The 20,396-nt window shown below is 43.6% G+C and overlaps 1 protein-coding gene across 2 annotated transcripts in view; it reads left to right on the top strand.

The window, feature by feature from the left end:
- Nucleotides 1-20,396, top strand: part of CUBN (cubilin) — a 137,269-nt gene that overhangs the window by 69,491 nt on the left and 47,382 nt on the right. For both annotated transcript variants that reach the window (XM_083578438.1, XM_083578439.1), the window contains 10 exons: nt 5,188-5,362; nt 6,727-6,908; nt 9,888-10,044; nt 10,654-10,770; nt 11,407-11,520; nt 12,284-12,412; nt 13,308-13,440; nt 15,828-16,033; nt 18,630-18,811; nt 19,275-19,467. In XM_083578438.1, coding sequence (XP_083434564.1) covers nt 5,188-5,362; nt 6,727-6,908; nt 9,888-10,044; nt 10,654-10,770; nt 11,407-11,520; nt 12,284-12,412; nt 13,308-13,440; nt 15,828-16,033; nt 18,630-18,811; nt 19,275-19,467 — 1,588 coding nt within the window. The remainder of the gene's footprint in view (nt 1-5,187; nt 5,363-6,726; nt 6,909-9,887; nt 10,045-10,653; nt 10,771-11,406; nt 11,521-12,283; nt 12,413-13,307; nt 13,441-15,827; nt 16,034-18,629; nt 18,812-19,274; nt 19,468-20,396) is intronic.

Raw genomic sequence — 20,396 nt, 5'->3', positions numbered from 1 at the left:
TCTGCCTGAACCTCTCTGTTCTCTCTCGGGGAGAACAGTCAGATCTCAGCGGGAGCCAGTTTTACCCATTGAAATCTGCGCCACGAGGATGGCCGGCCATATGAAATGGCCTCTCTCTGTTGCTCATAACTTTGGAATGCCGGCTTGATTGTCACAATAAACAGAACTAGCAGAGCAGAAGCAAATGGCAAAAGCCAGAAAAAACCATGGGCTTTATTGATCTGTGCTGCACCCTCTGTGTGATGTGTTGGAAGAGAGCTATTCCCCCCCCCTCCATAGGGGTGTTCCGACTCGTGAACATTATTCCAGCATATGGCTCTTCTGCATGGACCACACCCCAATATTCTTCTAAGCTTCCTGCAGCTTTTTCCCCTCATGTGGGATTCATGTGGTAACAATTGGAGGTTTTTCACCCCCTTTATAGCCAAAACCAAACTTTTTTTAAAAAAATAAATGAAATATTTCTTTTCTGTCATGGAAACAGTCTGGCTTGTCTCTGCTCCAGACTTTGTGAAAGCATCTGACGAATTGGCATCTGCAGCAAAAAGCGGGCGGTCGGGGGGAGAAGCCACTCCTCAATCGCTTGGCTTTTGAAATAGCCTTCGCATTTTTTGAAACTGTACAAAAGGCAATTGTGAAACTAGTGGTTGATGCGAAAGGGCATTGAACCAATTAAGGACCAAGCGAGAGGCGATGACTCAGATGCACAGCTCCTGCTCAATCTTTTAAAACTTTTCTTTTGAAATAGCAGCCATGTAGGGGTGGGGGAATCCAGATTGGAAGCAGGGTGTGGAAAGGGGAAGTTTAGCCTTTCTCTTTCTTCAGTTTTCCAGATAAAAATTGCCCTCACTGCTGTTTGCCCATGATAAGAAAAATACAAATGCATGGCACCCTTCCTGTAGGGTCTACCCACAAATCCATTTCCCCCTCTTTTCCCCCTTTGATTTTCAAGCAGTTCAGCTGCTTTTAAGGAACTGGGAATATGTGGCTCTCTAAATGGCATTCATACACAACTCCTATCACCTTTGGTCATTGGCCATTCTGACTGGGCTTTATGGAAGCTGCAAGTCCTAACGACAACTGGTTATCCATCCTGCTTTTAAGATATTAGGACTGAGACCAAGTAGGGCATTGTGGATGGAGGCTTGGGTCCAGAGTGTTGCAAATGGAGTTCCACTCATGCAAGAGGGCTTTCACATTTCCCCCCTTCCTTCTGTAGCCTCTTGGGCCAATTAAAAACTGTTCTTGAAGGCTGGTGGACTTTCCAGTAAGGGTTTGGGATGGGATTGAAGTGTTGTAACTGGGCAGGGAGTCACTAGAAACCAGTGTGTTATCTGTTGGAACTTGGCTACTGATTCAGGCTCTGGAATGGTGCCGGTAGCATAACAAGTTTTTTAACATGGCTATATACAGCTTCATGGCAGGGCACTTAAAGCAGGTGCGCAGCAAGTTTTCTCTTAGTCCAAGGGAAGGAAGAAGTCTGGAGGCTTAGTTCTATTTCTCAGGGCAGTGTATGTTAGATTCACTGTGCCGAAACAGAACACAATTGGCAACTCTTCCTTGTGTATGTGAAAAGACATGTCTCCTGAGCATGTAAGATACTCATAGGATCCCTGCTAGAAATTTGAGGGAGGCCCAGGACGCTAAGCTTCAGCATGCCATGATCTTTGGCAGTATACACATCATTGATTTAAAGTGCATGACTTTCCCCCAAAGAATGCTGGGAACTGTAGTTTGTTAAGGTTGCTGGAATTACAGCTTTATGAGGGGTGGACCACAACTCCCAGGATTCTTTGGGGGAAGTCATGTGATTTAAATACATGCTATGTATGCAGCCTCCCATCTTGATTTTCCTCTGATTTGTTATTGTCATTATCATTACTACTAGTAGAAGCAGCTTAAAAGAGGTACAGACACATACTGTACCCTTCAAGTGTCCCTATTTTCCCAGGACATCCCTGGAATTACAGAAGCCATCCCAACTTCTGATTAGATCCTGGAATGTCTCATTTTCCCCCTCCAGCCCTTCTGCCACTGAGCTCGGGTTGGAGGATGAGCCAGGACTTGTGTATGCATTGGAGCCCTTCTGAAGTAGGAACCTCACGAGCAGGGGAAGCAGTTCCCCACTGAAGTGGAGGTGGCAGATACATGCAACACTCTTGCCGGCCCCTCTCTGCTTTCACCCAAGCCACCACCACCACTGTCATGGTAGCCTAAGGTGTGACACAGGTGGAGGAAGGGAGCAAGCAGCTGGCAGGTAGACTCAAGCAGCAACACACATCTTTTGGTGCCGTGCTTCCGTGCAAGCCAGCTGACTTGTGTGTCAGCGTGACACACGTCCCGATTTTCAGCTGAGGAATGTTGGAGGGTATGCAGGCATTTGATGATCTGTACACACAAAGGATTCAGGTGTCCAGGCTCGCTTTCTCCAGAACCTTCTAAGGTGATCAAGAAAGCTCGGCATAATAACAAGCCCTTCCTTCACCCATTGTATAACGCTGCCCACCATGCCCTGATTGGCTGTGATGATAATGCAGAACATGGGAGGTGCCTTATATAATAGGCTTTATAGAAATATGGAAATTCCATACTGGGACGGGGTGGAGCTGAGACGAGCATGTTGGCTCTGCCCCCGCACCCCCATTGCCATCTCCAGACTGAAGGCCAACTATTTAATAAAGATCTCCTTTTAACAGCAGTTCCATTCATTTCTGTAATATCCACATCATGTTTCAAGAACCGATAGGACAGAGGAGTGATTATAAGTTCGAATCACATGCCCTTTCTCTAGTCGAGAAGCCAAAATGCTGCCACTCTTTCAAATGAAAGCATATATTCTGACCTTTGAGCCACTAAACTAAAGTAAGATACACTCAATTATCTGTATACATTTTGTGGGGTGTGTGAAATATCATGGTTCAGTGAAGGCTTATTATTTTACATTCTCCATTATTCAAAGCAATGGAATTGGAGGGGCTGTCCTGTTCTTTCCACTGAGTATTTTCCTTGGGAAAACACGGGACTGTTATTTTCTATAATTCATATAGGAAAGGCATGGCAGGGTGGAGCGCATCTCGTTATGACAGTTACATTCAAATAGAATGAATCAAAAGGAATATTGTGGATATATATCTAGGATTGATGGGACTGATTCTCTTTGCAAAACATCTGTTCATGAACCTTGGCTTAGGAGTTGGAAAGAAAATCCCTTTGAGGGTTTAAATATGCAGCTGACTAAATGTACAACGGAGAGGTGTTTGCAGCAGTTCTCAAATTATTACCACAATATCAATCCTCAGGGGTATTAAGGTTTATTAAATAATGAAAATGAGAATGCTGAGTTGGGTTTAGCCTGATTTTCTGTGTGAGTATAATCCTAAGTAAGAGACAGTTGTCATCACCATACTCTCTTTGTACTGTATTTATGATCACAAACACCCATAAATTATAGCAGTTAGGGCAGGAGTACTCAACATAGTGCCTTCCAGATATGGTGGGACTGCAGCTCCCATCAGCCTCAGCTGGCATGGCTAGTGGTCAAGGACAATGGGAGATGAAGTTCAGTAGTATCTGGAGGGTACCACTTTGGCTACTCCTATGCTAGAGGATAGTTTGATTAACAATGGGCAGACGCACACCATAAACTTAAAGCACATGCAAAGTGCATTTAAAGCGCACAACTTCCCTTAAATGATCCTGGGAACAAAAGCTTCTCCCCTTGCAGAACTACAGTTCCCAGCACCATTAATACACTACACTTCCCAATATTCTATTGGGAAAGTCATATGCTTTAAATGTGTGTTGAATGTACTTTAAGTGTGTGGTGCTCCCTTGGAGCATTTGCCTGAACTCACAAAGGTTAAAGGTGTATAGAGAACACATGAAAACACCACAAATGTTGAACACAAAGATCCAATGGGGACTTCTATATGGTCCCACTGAACACACTTAGAAGCTCCCCCAATATCTGGAAACCTTTCTTTCCCAATGCATGTAGAGCATTGCCATTATCACTTTGGATCAGGGCCACACTTTTAGCCCACTCCCAATGTTGCAGCTCCTTCCTCAGACTACCACATGTTGCCCATGACTATCTGAAGAACAGCCCCAAAGCGTGAGATTCTGATGATGGGTAGGGGCTTGACACAATTAGGAAGCCCATCAAGGATGGGGCTATAAATGTAAAAAAATCCAGGCAACTCCTAGAATCAAAGCCCAAAAATATTTAGTTCAAAATATTGCAGTTGGAATGATTTATTTCTTATTTGCACTTGTCCAGCGTCTCATAGCATGAGCTCTCTAGGCGACATACAACAATTAGCTTTTTATGAAAGTAACATAGAATAGTGCAAAAACAGACACGACATAGAGATCCCAAATAAAACGAGACAATAAAAGCCATGTAGCTCATATTAAAAAAGCAAAAAAGAGCTGAAACCTGGCCAGCTACCACTAAAACATGGACCAGCAGTAATAAAGCAGGCATAAATAGGGATGTCAAGTTATATTACAAAATGTTAAAAGTTGTTAAAAGGCCTTGGAGAGCTTAAAATCTTTGCTTAGCTCGGAAAATATGTTAATCTGAGACCTTTAGCAGGTGATGCATTATACATTAATCCACGGCATTTAACTGTTCCTACCGAAATGTTACAGAAATATTAAAGCAGCTAACCTGACAAGTTTCTTCATAACTGACCTGCCATGTAGGGTGAACCAGCATCACCCCAAGGCCTAGAGGATGAGTGTACCCTGATACACACTTTTTGTGGCCCTTGCCTTTCCACATCTTTGTGGGGGAAATCTTCTAAAGCCTATTCATGGGCATCAAAAGTGGGACTGGAGGTGGGAGACTGTCAGGGCACGCCTCAGTGTTGAATTGAATGTGACTTACTCTCAGGTAAGTCGGTACAGGATTGAGGTTTGGCTATATATCTGGATCGGCTTCACATCACATGTAGGAGAACACAGGAGCTCTGCACAAATGATGGATGCCCAGGGAGGTTGAAATTGGCAGCGGAATGTCATTCAGCCTCATTCAGCTCCGTACATTTATTTTGACTTCCAATTTTTATTATTCATATGAAATGTTAAATCTACTTTCTTTATGGGACGCTAGTTGCTTTTGATAGTTGTTGCTTCCTCTTTAAAAAGCAAGCCTTGCTTTTGCTGTTTCTATTCTCTTTCTAGATCTATGGTGGGCCTGACTTATCTTCTCCCAGGTTGGCCCAGCTGTGCGCCCCCAGATCGCTACAAAATCCCCTACATGTCTCTAGCACTGGAAATGCAGTTTCGGTCCGATTCAAGGCAGACAGACATGTGAATGGAAGGGGCTTCAATGCCACTTGGCAAGAGATACCTGGAGGTGAGAATGAATGAATGAATGAATGTGTGTGTGCGCGAACTACAGTTCCCAGGATTCTTTAGGCGGGGGGTCATGTGCTTTAACTTTATTTATTTATTTTATTTGTTTTCAACACTTCCTTAAAATGTACTTTAAATGTAAGGCCTGTGAGCAGCCGAAGAGGCAGTGTGGAAGACAACACCCCAGAGTTATGTCAAACTCCAAATTCTCCTAGCACGCTACACCAATACTTAGTACAAGTGTGGCGCCATAGCTCATTCTTCCTGTGCTTCTCCCCCCCCCCCCAAAGTTTTACCCATGATCATTGTAATTAGAGACGTGTTAAAATGACAATAAGCAGTTGCCCTGGAGAATGATGGGATGCACAAGGATTGAGCTCAAAGCACAGCATTTCAGCTTATTTTTAACTGAAAGAATTGCTTTGAGTTGGACCCCTAAATTCACAGAATCACGGAGTTAGAAGGGACCTTGGGAGTCATCTGGTCAAGTGCCTTGCTCAACGTAGGATGGGGCAACATAAAATTGATAATTCAGGGTGGCTTATTTTGACCACTGTGGCTGTTATACTGCTGAAATGCAACACTCACCAGCCCTGCTTCACGTCTTGGCTGAAACGTGCCCACAGATTACGATAATGTCTCCTCTTTTTGTGGAGAGACATTGGAGAGAGGACTATGTATTAAAAAAACCACCTCTGGTTTTTGTGTGGCCTTCCATACAAAAGGCAGGCGCAGAAGTGACTCACTGGGTGGAGCAGAGGTGCTGCCCCAGCTTCCTGGCAGGTGGATCACTGTTGTTTACCAGGGGAAAGAAGGGGTGCGGCCAATCCAGAGCTCCTGGCAGGGTTTTGCAGTAGAGGGTGCTGTCCGGTTGGCCATGAAGAAGTAAGAGTCAATTGCCTTTCTCACTGGCTTCTGTACAAGGAAGCAGGAGGGAGCGCCAACTCGTTGTTCACCTCAGACAGCAGAATACCCCAGACCAGCACTGGGAGGGACACCTAGTTGTCCAGGCAGTGGAGAGACACTTCCCTGTCTAAGTGCCTGTGCTGTGTCCTGAGGCTGCTGCACATCGCGTAACCCAGAGAAACTGAGGCCATGCAGAATCCCACTCCTACCCTCTTGCCAGCCAGCCAGCACAATGGGCAAACTTTCATTGCCTTTGATGCCCACCAAAGTGCCCATTAGTGGAGTCCCGTTAATGAAGCTAGGACTGTTGTTTCAATTTCAGCCTAATAAACAGGTTAGCATTTATTTCTGGAGTTAATGGCTTTGCCGATACGTACGACATGTAGCGCAGATAGTCATTTGAACTCTTGGTAAAATATGCAGGTTTCTCAAATGAGCATCCGTTACCTTCACTTCTAGGTTGCGGAGGAGTTTTCCAAGCTCCAAGCGGTGAAATCCATTCTCCCAACTATCCTCAGCCTTACAGCAATAGCAGTGACTGCTCTTGGGTCATTCGAGTCGATGGGGGCCATCGTGTTCTGCTGAACTTCACAGACTTTGAAATAGAATCTCATCGTTCATGTAACTATGACTATGTTGCAGTGAGTACTGAGAGATGATTATTTTTTAAGGAATAAGAAAAGCACTTTCCCATGTCTCAGTGAAACTTGTCCTCACCCCACCAGCTGCTATTTGCCGAGGAGCAAAGCTGCTGTTAGTGTAAATAACAGCTTGGGGAGAAATTTTAAAGAGAAATGTCATCATTGTGCTGTGCTAATTCCTCTGATACTTATTCACATGGGTGGTGCCCAGGATGTCAGTGGAGCCACTTGTATGAGTACATGCAGTAGTTCACCCAGATGGTCTTGCAAGAGTAGCACTTTCTATCTTGGTACTAATGTACAAAAACAGCCATGTCAGTCATGTGCATGATGGAAAGGCAGTATTGTATCATATCATGGTCCTGGTCCTTCACTTCACTTGATGAGCAAAATCAAAGTTGCTGTTTTTTTAAGGGTCATTTCTGAAGCTACTGTACATGTTGGCAGACTTCTTGAAAAAAATTATAATGTTTTAGGTTCTAGCAACCACAAAAAGTACCGAGCAAACTGAGATTTGCTCTGTGGTCTGCAATACCAGTAAGCTATGAGTCATTCTCTTCCAACAACTGGAACCGATTAGTTTTGAGTTGTGTTTCAACTTAGCAATATAAGCTAAGAGAACATAGAGTCCAGGCTAACCTGGAAAGCTATAAGCAATATTTCAAGACATCAGGAATTTAAAATACAAGCAAATAAGAAGGTTGCTTATATTCCTGTGTTATAGGAAGAGATGTTCCAGGTAGGTTTCCACCCTGTTTCTTTTATAGTAATAATATGATTTGCTTTCTGGATTCATGTGGGACAACCCTTTCCCTTTTCATCCTCATTTCTTGCTCAGGGTAGCTAGCCTGTTGCCCTCCAGATGTTGTGGAACCCCAACTCTCATCAGCCTCACAACCAATGGTCAGCTGCCATTCTCTCAGAAGAACAAGAGATGGCACACAAAATACCACCTCACTGCTAGACTGGGAAGAGAGGAGACCCCACCCCAAAACTAAGCAATAGTAGCTATCCTTTCCTTCCAGTCTCTCCACACTGCATGTGTGTGTATGCACACACACACACACACACACACAGAGAGAGAGAGAGAGAGACCTTTTCTGACTTAATAATGTACCCATGTTTCTGACTACCCAACGATGCTTTTGCAAAATGCATATGGGTGGAGTATTTGTGGTAAATTACACTGTTTGTTGTTTCCAGGAAAGCACAGTTATAAAAATCACCAAACTGAATGTACCAATTTCACTCATGTGTTTTGTAGCCAGCCAATCTGAAGCGGCATCTTTGGTCAGGCTTTCCAGCATTTGGAGATGATTAGGGCATGAGCTCAAGAACAAGAGGCACTTTTCGGGGAAGCAAGGAAATCTGGTCGCTGTAGAAAAGTGCATTACGCCCAACTTCCAGATTCCCTCATTCTTCTGCCTCTATCCCTGCAAATAATAATAATAATAATGAAGAGACAAGAGAATGAGCTCTGCAAAATTATGACATTTTGACAGCCACAGTTTGCTGATAGCGAAGGGGCCTGACTCACCCCATTGTGACTTTTACCCACCAGCTCCACACATGACGAGATTTGCAATTTATCATGCCTCTTGAAGAAACTCAGTTTTCAGTGGCGTTCCAGGATGTGGCAAAATCTTACACACCACATAAAGCTCATTCTGGGAAAAAAAGGTTTATTCCACAAAATAAGATGTAATTCTCCACTGACTTTCCCTGTTTAGTGACAATTGCCAGAGGGGTAACTCAGCTCAGCTGGGATCACACTGCTGCTTACTGTGTACTCACTGCAATTCCACTGCTGGGTTTTTAATCTGTGTGTGCACATCATTCTATAAAATGCATATGCATCTTGCAGTTTGTTATAAAACACTACTGTTTGGGGCATTGTTTTTTCAAACCAGCTTCACACCAGTTGGAATCCTTAAGCTATTCCTCTCCTCCCCCCTTTTATTTTTATTTATTTGTTTGGTTTTTCAGATTAAAATGTTACAATCACATATCGAACATAAACCATAAAAACAAGATTCCAAGGAATCTCCTAGACCTCCATCCTCCCCTTTGTGGGTCCTATTATTAATCATTTCCTCCTGCATCTTTTACATCTCCATCATATCCAAAAACACTATTAAACTACAAGTGATATTCCAACCCCACTAATGATTTTAACTGTTTACAGTGGTCTTTAAGATCATTTATAAATTTCCCCTGGAATCCTTAAGCTATTCCTAATTGATATCTTGACAAGGTGTGAAAACCTTTGCATAGGGCAAAGCCTTCCGTGCTCTATCCATGACCACTGGTGTGTACACAAACAGAAACTAATCTGACACTAATGAAGCCACACTGATGTGAACAGCTGGTGGGGGGAAGAGTTATGAAACACAAATTTAACAAATAAATAAATACAATACAAAATAAAATAAAGAGAGCCAACTGAATTCAGTTTATACCTGTACTATGCCCTTAGAAGTTTTCAACCATGCTAAAAATGCTAAATAGCAACACATATCAGCTACAACCCCTGGTAAAGCATCATTTTCAGCAATAATTCTGGCAGCTTCCAGACTGCCACTATTTTGGCATGGGAGTCAATCACATCCTGACAAATTCAGGATGCACCTTGAAGGCTGATTTGGAGTTCCTATGAAACAAACCCTCTTCCCCAAGAGACATTTTGCAATAAGGAAAATTAAGTGTAGGATAACACTTGCTTGATACTACATTGTATAATCTCCCCACAAACAAATCAGGTCTTCTGTCTCAGGTTCCTACACATGAATAATTTCAAATATCACATCTGAAACCTGGTATTAGTACAGTACATGTACTATTTGGATGTAACTGCCTATCTTTATTTGCTGCCCAGACTATGGTTACAACATTCTCATAGTGTGTATTTTCGCCTTGCTAGATAAGCAATGCTGTTCTGAGGTTCTTAACCTTAATCATATATACTTCTCTGCTCTATAGGTATTTGATGGTTCCAATGCTGAAGCTCCACTTCTTCGGAAAGTTTGTGGGCAGCAGCGACCTTCTCCTATCCTGTCCACCCAAAATACCATATTTGTACGGTTTCGCTCTGACAGCACTGTCCATCTCAGAGGCTTTAGGGCTCAATTCACTGAAGGCAAGTTTCTCACTGTCATGAATATATTTTAATTCTTGCCCTAGCTAGGGTTATTTCCAGACTGGGTGTTTATTGTGTTACAGTTCTCATCATGCATGCATGCAACATGATACAATTGCTATCTAAATGCCAGCCTGTATCTCCCTTTCTTAACCTTTCAAGGAAAAACCCAGTAAGTTAAAAGAAAAGAAAAAACATTGTTGCCAACAACCCAGTTGCAATATCCTAGCTCCCCTGAAAGCTTTATTTAGCTCAGCAATCTAATTCAGAGGAAAGCAACCTTTTGTCAAACTATTAAGAGTGAGAAACAGTTGCTGATGTACCTAGAAATCTAAGTCAGTAGATTGCAAACTATCTTCTGCCCAACATTGATGCATCAACTGTCTGACTCAATAAATGGCAGCTTCATATTGTTATTTTAAAAAACCCCAGAAGTGGATATTTGACCATTATGGGAAGTGATTTGGGGAGATCCAGAAAGCAGCCTCACCACATATTGTCAGCATCTGTGCATGCAAGATTTTAAAGGAAGGTCTAATTTCATTGTCCTTCCGGGCCCAGTTTTATACACACCTTAACTAATGTTCATTTGTATCTTTTATTCCAAAGAATGTGGAAGTGTCTTGGAAGTTGATTCAGTTGGTGCTGCCATTTCCTCTCCTCTGTACCCGGCCAAGTACCCAAACAATCAGAATTGCAGTTGGATTATCCTAGCTCAGGAACCATGTAAGTTAACAACAGAGACACATCCCTCTCTTTTGGGAAAGCAGGCTGAATGACTAACATCCTCCCCTCATCTGTGATAACAATGCAAAATTCCTTCTTTTCTTCTTTGCAGGAAGTCCTGCATCCTGGTAGATGGGCATGACCAAGGGACACTTAAATCTTTTTCTGAGTGGGAATTAATGTGAAAAATCTTAGGATCTGGGGCAAAATTAATGAGATAACATACAATTTCGCCATTCTGTCCCTAAGTGCCCCAACTATAAGGTTTCAAGGTTCTGCTGAACGCTATAAAGCTCAAATTACAACAGGGCAAATGCAAGTCTTGTGCTGGCACACAAGAGCCCACAGTTCTTTGAAACTAGCATTCATTTGCAGATAGAATTGTGAATACATGTGCCGACCAGGAAAGGAGAAGGGAGATCGCTGTGCATTAGAACAGTGGGAAGAAGGAGTGTGTGAGCCTGAGGCTCCTTGTTCATGCATGTCTGAAGCATCTCAATATGATTAAGTGGTTCTATCCTGGTGAGAAAAAAATCAAATCAAATAAATAAATAGCCAGCCTTCAGTGTGAACATTAACTCAGTTCCTCCTTTTGTGAAATGCAAAACTTTCCCTTACATATCTTTCTCCCAACAGTCAATCATGTCACACTGTCATTTACTGACTTTGAAACTGAAGACAGACGGCATAATTGCAGCACTGATTACGTAGAAATTCAGGAAGGGGATAATTATGATGCACCTCTGCAGGGTATGTTAGCATTTACTTATTTTGTTGAATTATTATTATTATTATTATTATTATTATTATTATTATTATTTTGCATCATCATTATTGTTCTTGTTTTAGCAAATTCACTTGTTTGCAGACAAAATTGTGACCTTTAAAGTTGGGAATGGATGGAAGGATAGGTGACATTTAATACCAGGTGTGGGGTGGATTTGTGCAGTGCCCCCCTCTTCTGCATGGGACGTGGGTGGCTCTGTGGTTTAACTTGCCAATCAGAAGGTTGGTGGTTCGAATCCCCACGACAGGATGAGCTCCCGTTGCTCAGTCCTTGCTCCTGCCAACCTAGCAGTTCAAAAGCACAAAGTGCAAGTAGATAAATAGGTACCACTCCGGCGGGAAGATAAACGGCATTTCCGTGAGCTACTCTAGTTCGCCAGAAGCGGCTTAGTCATGCAACCCCAGAGTCGGTCACGACTGGACCAAATGGTCAGGGGTCCCTTTACCTTTACCCCTCTTCTGCACCTGGCACTGAATTTACCCCCCCCCCAATGTGAGGACTTCCTATGTCATAAATATAACAGGTAGTAAGGCCCTTGGCACCTGTATCTTCATTTTGGAAGCTATCCCAGAAGCTCCATTGAAGAGCAATATAGTAAACTTCTTTAAACAGCAAAAGTAAAGAAATGAGGACTGATTACAGGCCCATGATTAATGGATGAAACAGAACCCCTTGCTCCCAAAAGGTCTATCAAACATTTAATTTATCTTATGTTGGTCTTTTCAGGGCGCTACTGTGGCACCACCATTCCACATCCTGTCACTTCTTTTGGCAGTGCTTTGTCTGTCAATTTCATCTCCAATGATGCAAATACTGCCAAAGGTTTCCATGCCATTGTTGCTGCATCAACATCTGGTAAGCCTGTCTCTGAATACTCCTAGAAGGGGTAACAATTTTAAAGCTTTGCGCCACATTCCTTGGCATCAGGAACTCTTAAATATGAGACAGTCGCTTTGAGCAATGATCTCATTAAAGAAGGAAAGAGCAAGGCTGGAGATAGGAAAGGAAGCTGGTTGGAAGAACCAGTAAAGCCAGTCAGTGAAAACCCAGTAGGAATGCTAGGGTCTGTGACAGGTTGCCCAGTCAATAAGCAAGTGGACATTGGGTCTTGTGCAGCCATGTTCTTCAACCCTAGGTCCCCATATGTTATTGGACTACAGCTTCTATCATCTCTACCCAACTTAGCCAATGGATGATTGGAGCTGTAGTCCACCAGCACCTGGGAATCCAAGGCTGAAGAAGATGATGGAGTGATTATTGGCTGATAACCAAGAGTCAGCACAGAGCTGCTCTAGGTGAGTGAACTATGGGTGGGATTGAGTGCTTGGTATCACCTGTTGTCGGACTGGCAGGGCTCCAAAGAGTGTGTGGCAGAGGCAGGGACCAGGAGAGGGTAAACCAGTGATTTATGGGGTTCGATGCCACCTGCTAGGCAGGAGTGTGCAGTGTAACATTTTTTAAACCATATTCTAGCCTGCACCTTTCATTTAATGCAAAAGTGCCATATGAGAACCATGGAAAACTTTCAGCCCCACAATGTGCAAAAGTAGAGAAATTGATCCACCAGAGAAGCTTCCTATAACTAGGATTTCCTGTTCTGAGTCATAAATCCGAGATGGAGATATTTGCTTTTCTCAAGAAGCTACACAAAAGGGAATTCCCACGTTTTCGTGGCTATCAAAACCTCTAATCTGCTTGCAGTATCTTTCTCCTTTTTCTTGCAGCTTATTTCTCCCTCTCTCCTTTGCAGCTTGTGGAGGTACCTTCCATATGGAGAGAGGAGGCTTCAATAGCCCCAACTTCCCTGAGCCTTACCCGCCAAATATTGAATGTGTCTGGAACATTCTGGTCTCCCCTGGCAACCGGCTCCAGCTGTCTTTCACGTAAATTGAATTTCCAAAGGGTTATTGTTCAGCCTTTTAATGGAGCTCCAGGAAGGAAACACTGTGTTTAGTAGGAAATGTAATTACCAGCATGTAAAAGTGTAGCGGTGCCCACAACAACTTGGAAAAAGAACACAGTAGTGGACATAAAGGGCCTGCCGTCTGTTTCTTCCGCCGTGCATTATCTAGAGCATATCATGGTAGATGTTGAAACAATTGCATTCTATGCTGTAAATGCCACTCCTCTGGTATAGCATAAACAAGGAGAGATTATTAGATATCCTCCTTCTTTTGCGTCTGTGGGGCCTCTTGCAAAACAAACACCCACCCACCCACATATATATATATCCCAGACTAATCAAGCAGCTATTATAGTACATGTCTATGATTGACCAAACTGGACTGGTATTTCATTCCCAAATACTTTCCCGCTAGTCCAGAGTCTCTTGCACAGTTGTAAGAAATGAATGTACAATGCAGAATGAAGCAGGTGCAGTTCATCCTTATCTCCTTGAGGAATTCATGAAATCCTATGTGCACACTCCTTCTAGGCAAAAAACCAAGTACATCCATGGCAGTGCACTAAGCAATTAAATCTAATGGCATGCACACACAAATGTGCCAATAAGGCCAGCACCCATAGCATTCTGTCACACACACACACATGTGGGTGTGGGTGTCAGCAGTTCCTTCCCAGTTCTTCATAACTGAAAGGAAAATCATGAAATAGTGGGAGGTCTTTGAACCATCTTTAAGATGTCAGTTATTATCTGCTGTGTCTGTTATCAGTTTTGTATCTTTTTATTTGGGAAAAGCTATTTATTTTTTGAATATTGGTCTTGCAAAATTGCTTCTCTAGCATGTTCCAAGGAATAGCTCTAAATGAGTTTGAAGTGCGTCCAGATGGGCTTTTGGTTCCATTTCATAGTGCCCTGAAGACATATGGGCCCACTTAAACTGGAAGGAAATCTGAGTAGTGATATTTTGTGCATGTTAACCATAGAAAACTCTGGTTTTGATTTTCTATTCATGGCTGACCTTCAAAATACAGAATACAATTTTGATACAGGAAAAATACAGTTTACCTAGCATGCAGGGTTCAGATTAGTTCCTCATGTACACATATGACAAAGCCAATTTGGTCAAGAATGAATAAGTCAGCCAAGTTGTTGCTGGTGAAACTTTGAGATGCAGAGGATCCAATTTTTAATCCCCCCCCCCTCGCTCACAAGAAGACTTGGCCAATATGTCTTAAGGAAATAGGGTCTATAAGTATGTGCAGAATCCTATATAATCCCTGCTCAGAAACATCAACTATTCTCTACAAACCCTTGGATGAGAAAGAACAACTTCTGTATAGGGGCAAACGTATGATTTAAGACAAAATTGCGGATCAGCATCTTTCATTTAGCAATTAAGCCAGAACCCATCTCATGTGCTTTCACAGTCATGCATTCTGCAAGGAATGCATACACAACCATGGACAAAAACTAAAACTAAAAATACATCCAGAACCTTTAAAATGGCAAGGAGCTCTTCCTTTGGGTTTCATGCAGTTAAAAAGCAAAATAAACACCGAACCTCCCCCCCAAAAAAACCCCCCAAATGATGCATTTCCTTAAAATTGAAAGAATTCTGAATAATGCATTTGTATAGATTAGAATTATAGAATCATAGAATTGGATGGGACTTCGAGAGCAATCTAGTTCAACCCCTTGCAATGCAGGAAACCTGCCCACAGCCATCCCAGGTTGGGCTCGAATCACCAACCTGCTGGTTAACATTCATATGCACTGACCCATTACACCACATGATCCACAAGCCAACATGTGTTAACTGACTTACTAATGCCAGTGTGTCAAGCAAGCTGGTTCATCTCAGTTGAAGAGCATGTCATTCCAGATGTGTAGCGTGGTAAACTGATGCCTTAAACCCTGCATTATAGTGCATAGGGTGAAAGGATACCATGGGTGGTATTCAACTAACTCAGAGTAGACCCAGTAAAACTGACAACCATGACTAAGTTAAGTTTATTAATTTCAGTGGGTCTACACTTAGTAAAACTAAGTTGTATACCACCCACAGAAAGAATAGGATACAGAAGTAGACAGTATAACAGGATAGCCGCAATTTGTAATAATGTGATGAGGTTCACTGATAACTTTTCCCATATGCATTACACTGCAAATGGACTGGATCCCATTTTATACAGAATATTTTGGAGTTCTTAAATACCATTAGCATTTTACTGACCCTTGTAAGAGGAAAAGTGTGGAATCACTGAGAGATAATTGCTTGATGCAGTACATTCATTTCCCTTTGTATTTTATATTTTATCCCATGCACTGTTATGTCAATTAATGTGCCCACATTGCTGTTGAAAACAGAGATTTTCAGATGGAAGCAAGTGACGACTGCAACAAGGACTACCTAGAAATTAGAGAAGCCAATGCCAGTGGCCATCTGGTGGGACGATTCTGTGGCGACTCTGTGCTGGAGAATTATACGTCTATCACTGGGCACGGCCTGTGGGTTATATTTGTCTCAGATGCCTCAGGTGATGGAAGGGGCTTCCAGGCCACATTTGCTCACAGTAAGTAAATACTGAACTCAAACCGAAGCAATCACTTTACAGATCATTTGCAAGCAAGGAAAGAAAGATATGTGTAGACATACACCTTGATAATATTACTGTGTTTTCACTTCTGGAGAGTGCCAACCAACAATATGTAGCATCATGTAACTTCCTTAACTTTGTGATAGCTTAGTTCACACACAGACACACCTGTTGTGGGTGGGATATAAGTTGTTGTTGTTTAGTCATGTCCGACTCTCGTTACCCCATGGACCAGAGCACGCCAGGCACTCCTGTCTTCCACTGCCTCCCGCAGTTTGGTCAAACTCATGCTGGTAGCTTCAAGAACACTGTCCAACCATCTCGTCCTCTGTCGTCCCCTTCTCCTTGTGCCCTCCATCTTTCCCAACATCAGGGTCTTTTCCAACGTCATATATGTACTGAAGATAAATAAATCCCCGGGGCACATGTAAATTCAAAAATCCATAAAATATGAAGAGGCAATGTAAAAGTTACATCAAATAAGAGCATGTGATTTGCCATTGGGTACATTCTTAATCAGAGACCCTTGGTGTCTGTGGTAGAGGTGGCAGGTATGCACTGGCAACGTGGAAGGGGGAAAATACCATACAAAATTCAGAAAGCAAAAAATGGTGGATTACTAGTACACTGACTCAACTCTAAAAACAAGACCATTTGGATCCCTTCCAGTCGGGATTCAGGCCTCATGATGGGACTGAAACTGCCTTGGTCGCACTGGTTGATGATCTCCGGCAGGCTAGGGACAAAGGTGAGAGCTGTTTCCTAGTTCTGCTGGATCTCTCAGCGGCGTTTGATACCATCGACCATAACATCCTTCTGGACAGTCTTGAGGGGCTGGGAGCTGGGGACACTGTCATACAGTGGTTCCGCTCCTTCCTCCTGGGCCGTGTTCAGAAAGTGGTGGTGGGGGATGAGTGTTCAGACCCCTGGGCTCTCACTTGTGGGGTGCCTCAGGGTTCTGTCCTCTCCCCCATGCTTTTCAACATTTACATGCAGCCGCTGGGAGAGATCATCAGGAGGTTTGGGCTGGGTGTTCATCAGTATGCGGATGATACCCAGCTCTACCTCTCTTTTAAATCAGAACCAGTGAAGGCGATGAAGGTCCTGTGTGAGTGTCTGGAGGTGGTTGGAGGATGGATGGCGGCTAACAGATTGAGGTTGAATCCTGACAAGACAGAAGTACTGTTTTTGGGGGACAGGAGGCGGGCAGGTGTGGAGGATTCCCTGGTCCTGAATGGGGTAACTGTGCCCCTGAAGGACCAGGTGCGCAGCCTGGGAGTCATTTTGGACTCACAGCTGTCCATGGAGGCACAGGTCAAATCTGTGTCCAGGGCAGCTGTTTACCAGCTCCATCTGGTACGTAGGCTGAGACCCTATCTGCCTGTGGACTGTCTCGCCAGAGTAATGCATGCTCTGGTTATCTCCCGCTTGGACTACTGCAATGCACTCTACGTGGGGCTACCTTTGAAGGTGACTCGGAAACTACAACTAATCCAGAATGCGGCAGCCAGACTGGTGACTGGGGGCGGCCGCCGAGACCATATAACACTGGTCTTGAAAGACCTACATTGGCTCCCAGTACATTTCCGAGCACAATTCAAAGTGTTGGTGCTGACCTTTAAAGCCCTAAACGGCCTCGGTCCAGTATACCTGAAGGAGCGTCTCCACCCCCATCGTTCTGCCCGGACGCTGAGGTCCAGCGCCGAGGGCCTTCTGGCGGTTCCCTCATTGTGAGAAGCAAAGCTACAGGGAACCAGGCAGAGGGCCTTCTCGGTAGTGGCGCCCGCCCTGTGGAACGCCCTTCCAGCAGATGTCAAAGCGATAAACAACTACCTGACATTCAGAAGACATCTTAAGGCAGCCCTGTTCAGGGAAGTTTTTAATGTGTGATATTTTACTGTATTTTTGGTTTCTATGGAAGCCGCCCAGAGTGGCTGGGGAGGCCCAGCCAGATGGGCGGGGTATAAATAATAAATTATTATTATATTATTATAAGACTACACCTGCTGAAATCCCCCTTTCCATACAGCTATTAAATGTGCACAAGCCATGTCCTCTTTTGTATCAGGACACCCTGCTACAGCTCAGGGTCCCTCTTCACTCAGGTAGGAGTGGACAGCGTAGTGGGACTTCACCACTCACCTGACTTCCCTCCAGCTGAGTCGCTGCTGCATACTGGGAAGGAGATTAGCAGCAAGGTTGGTACAGTGCAAACATGCTGGCAGGATTGCCCTTCTGCACTGTGCCAACCTCACCATCACCTGCCGTCATCCCCTTCTCCATCCTGCCATTCAGCAGTAGCTCTCCTAGAGGGAGGTCAGGTGAGCTGTGCAGCCCCAACACATTGTCCATGATGGTACCCACATGCTTACATTTCGTTTAAGTTAAAATAACAAAGCCTTGCAAGGGGAAATGAAACTTAAGGGGAAATTGGAGGCAGTATTTGGGGGTGGAGACGGTCTCAAATAAAATCTCCCCTCTTTTACCTACATAGCAAAATCATTCAACAGAACATTAATAACAATAATAATAGCAACAATAAAAATAATAATAGCCACCTCTCATTTTTCAGTGTTTGGAAATACTGTGGTGGGAAGCAGTGGACAAATTGCATCTCCACTGTGGCCTAGAAATTACCCTCACTACTCCAACTATCAGTGGACAATAACTGGCAACACAACACAAGTGGTCCATGGTCAGATCACACAGATGGATATTGAAGATACATATAGCTGCTACTTTGACAAGCTGAAGGTGGGCTTGAACTTGCAAACTTTTTTATTTTGGTAAACTCTGGTACAAATAAGTCACAAAGCAAAAGGAGCTGTCAGATGATTATATCTAACTTAAAATGAGCTGAGGCATGAAACAGTCTTTTGGCCGCACATGCAACCACTTCAATCCTCCCACCATAAGAGCATAAGAAGATCCCTGCTGGATCAGGCCAAAGGCCTATCTAGTCCAGTTCTTACAGTGGCCAACCAGATGCCTGGGGGAGACCCACAAGGAGGACCTTTCTGGCAGAAGCAAACAGGAAGTCTTTGCCGCCACAAAAAGTGGGGAGTATTTGGGGGGAATTCTGAAAAGTGGCCTTCTTTTTCCTTAAGGGGGTGAGGAGAACTGTCAGAAATTTGCTCAGAAAAGTGTAGCCTGAGAAATGTTGACTGCATCTAAAAAAACCCAACAGTGTTACTAATCTTTATTCTCACTGTTGCAGGTATATGATGGGCCCAACACGCACTCTCGTCTCATAGGAACGTACTGTGGTGTAGCCCCATTTTCTTTCACCACCTCTGGAAGCTCTGTTACTCTCCAGTTCACCTCTGATTTTTCTGTAAATGGAAAGGGCTTCCTTTTGGACTGGAATGTGGTGGAAGCACCTACAGCTGTGGGACATGCCATTCCTATAGGTTGGTCTCCTGTCCATGTGGCTAACCTTTTCATTCAGCGACTGAGAGAAAGGCAGATAATGAAAGCGTATGTTTGCCAGTGTGTGTGATGGAATGCTATCATCCAGTGGTAGTCAACCTTTTTTCAGGCATGCTTTTAAGCCAAGTGAAACATTTGAGAGCATACCTTTCTAGTGTGCGTGCCAGTACACATGCCAGCTTAGTGTTGCCTTGGCTTTTCTATACAGAATCAAGGAGCAGGTGATAGCACAGCACAGGACAGAGAGGCAGGAGGACAGGCTTGACTCTGCAACACAGTTAAGCCCATAGACCTCTTCTCTTATCCTAGAAAATCACAACCCCACGAACTTTTCCACCTGCGGCATTTGTCTTGAAGATTAGCTACCTATTGTATAGCAAACCTTTTGTTCAATACAAGGTGGTTTTAGCAGTAAGAGGGATTGCATTAATTGTCAGGTAGATGAGACAGCTCAGTTACATTATATTTGCAACAAGATTCAATGGTGGTCACTGCCTTAGATTCCTTTAAAAGCGGATTAGACAAATTCATGGAGGATAAAAGGCTACACTGAACCTCAGTGTCAGAATGCAAGGCCAGTTGTTGGGGAGCAACAGAGGCCCGTTCCCTGCCCACATATTAAAATAATCAGGGGAGGCCCTGCTTTTGTATCAAGAAGACATTAGGTGGGCCCAATGCATGCATGCACATGTTGTACACACATATACACAGGGATAGGGCACCTGTGGATCCCAATTCCCTTCAGTCCCAGCCAACATGGTCAACGATCAGGGAGGATAGGAGCTGTAATCTAGCAAACTAGAGGGCTACAGTACATAGAAACCAACACGGAAGAGAAACAAATAGTGTTGTCACTAAACAGGATGAAAAATTAATTTATTTTTACCCATGATTTTCTCTTTCGTGACAG

Source organism: Podarcis filfolensis (genome assembly GCF_964270895.1).
Source record: "Podarcis filfolensis genome assembly, chromosome: 12".
NCBI lineage: Eukaryota > Metazoa > Chordata > Lepidosauria > Squamata > Lacertidae > Podarcis > Podarcis filfolensis.
The sequence above is the reverse complement of the archived record's forward strand: the minus strand, read 5'-3'. Positions and strand labels throughout refer to the sequence as shown.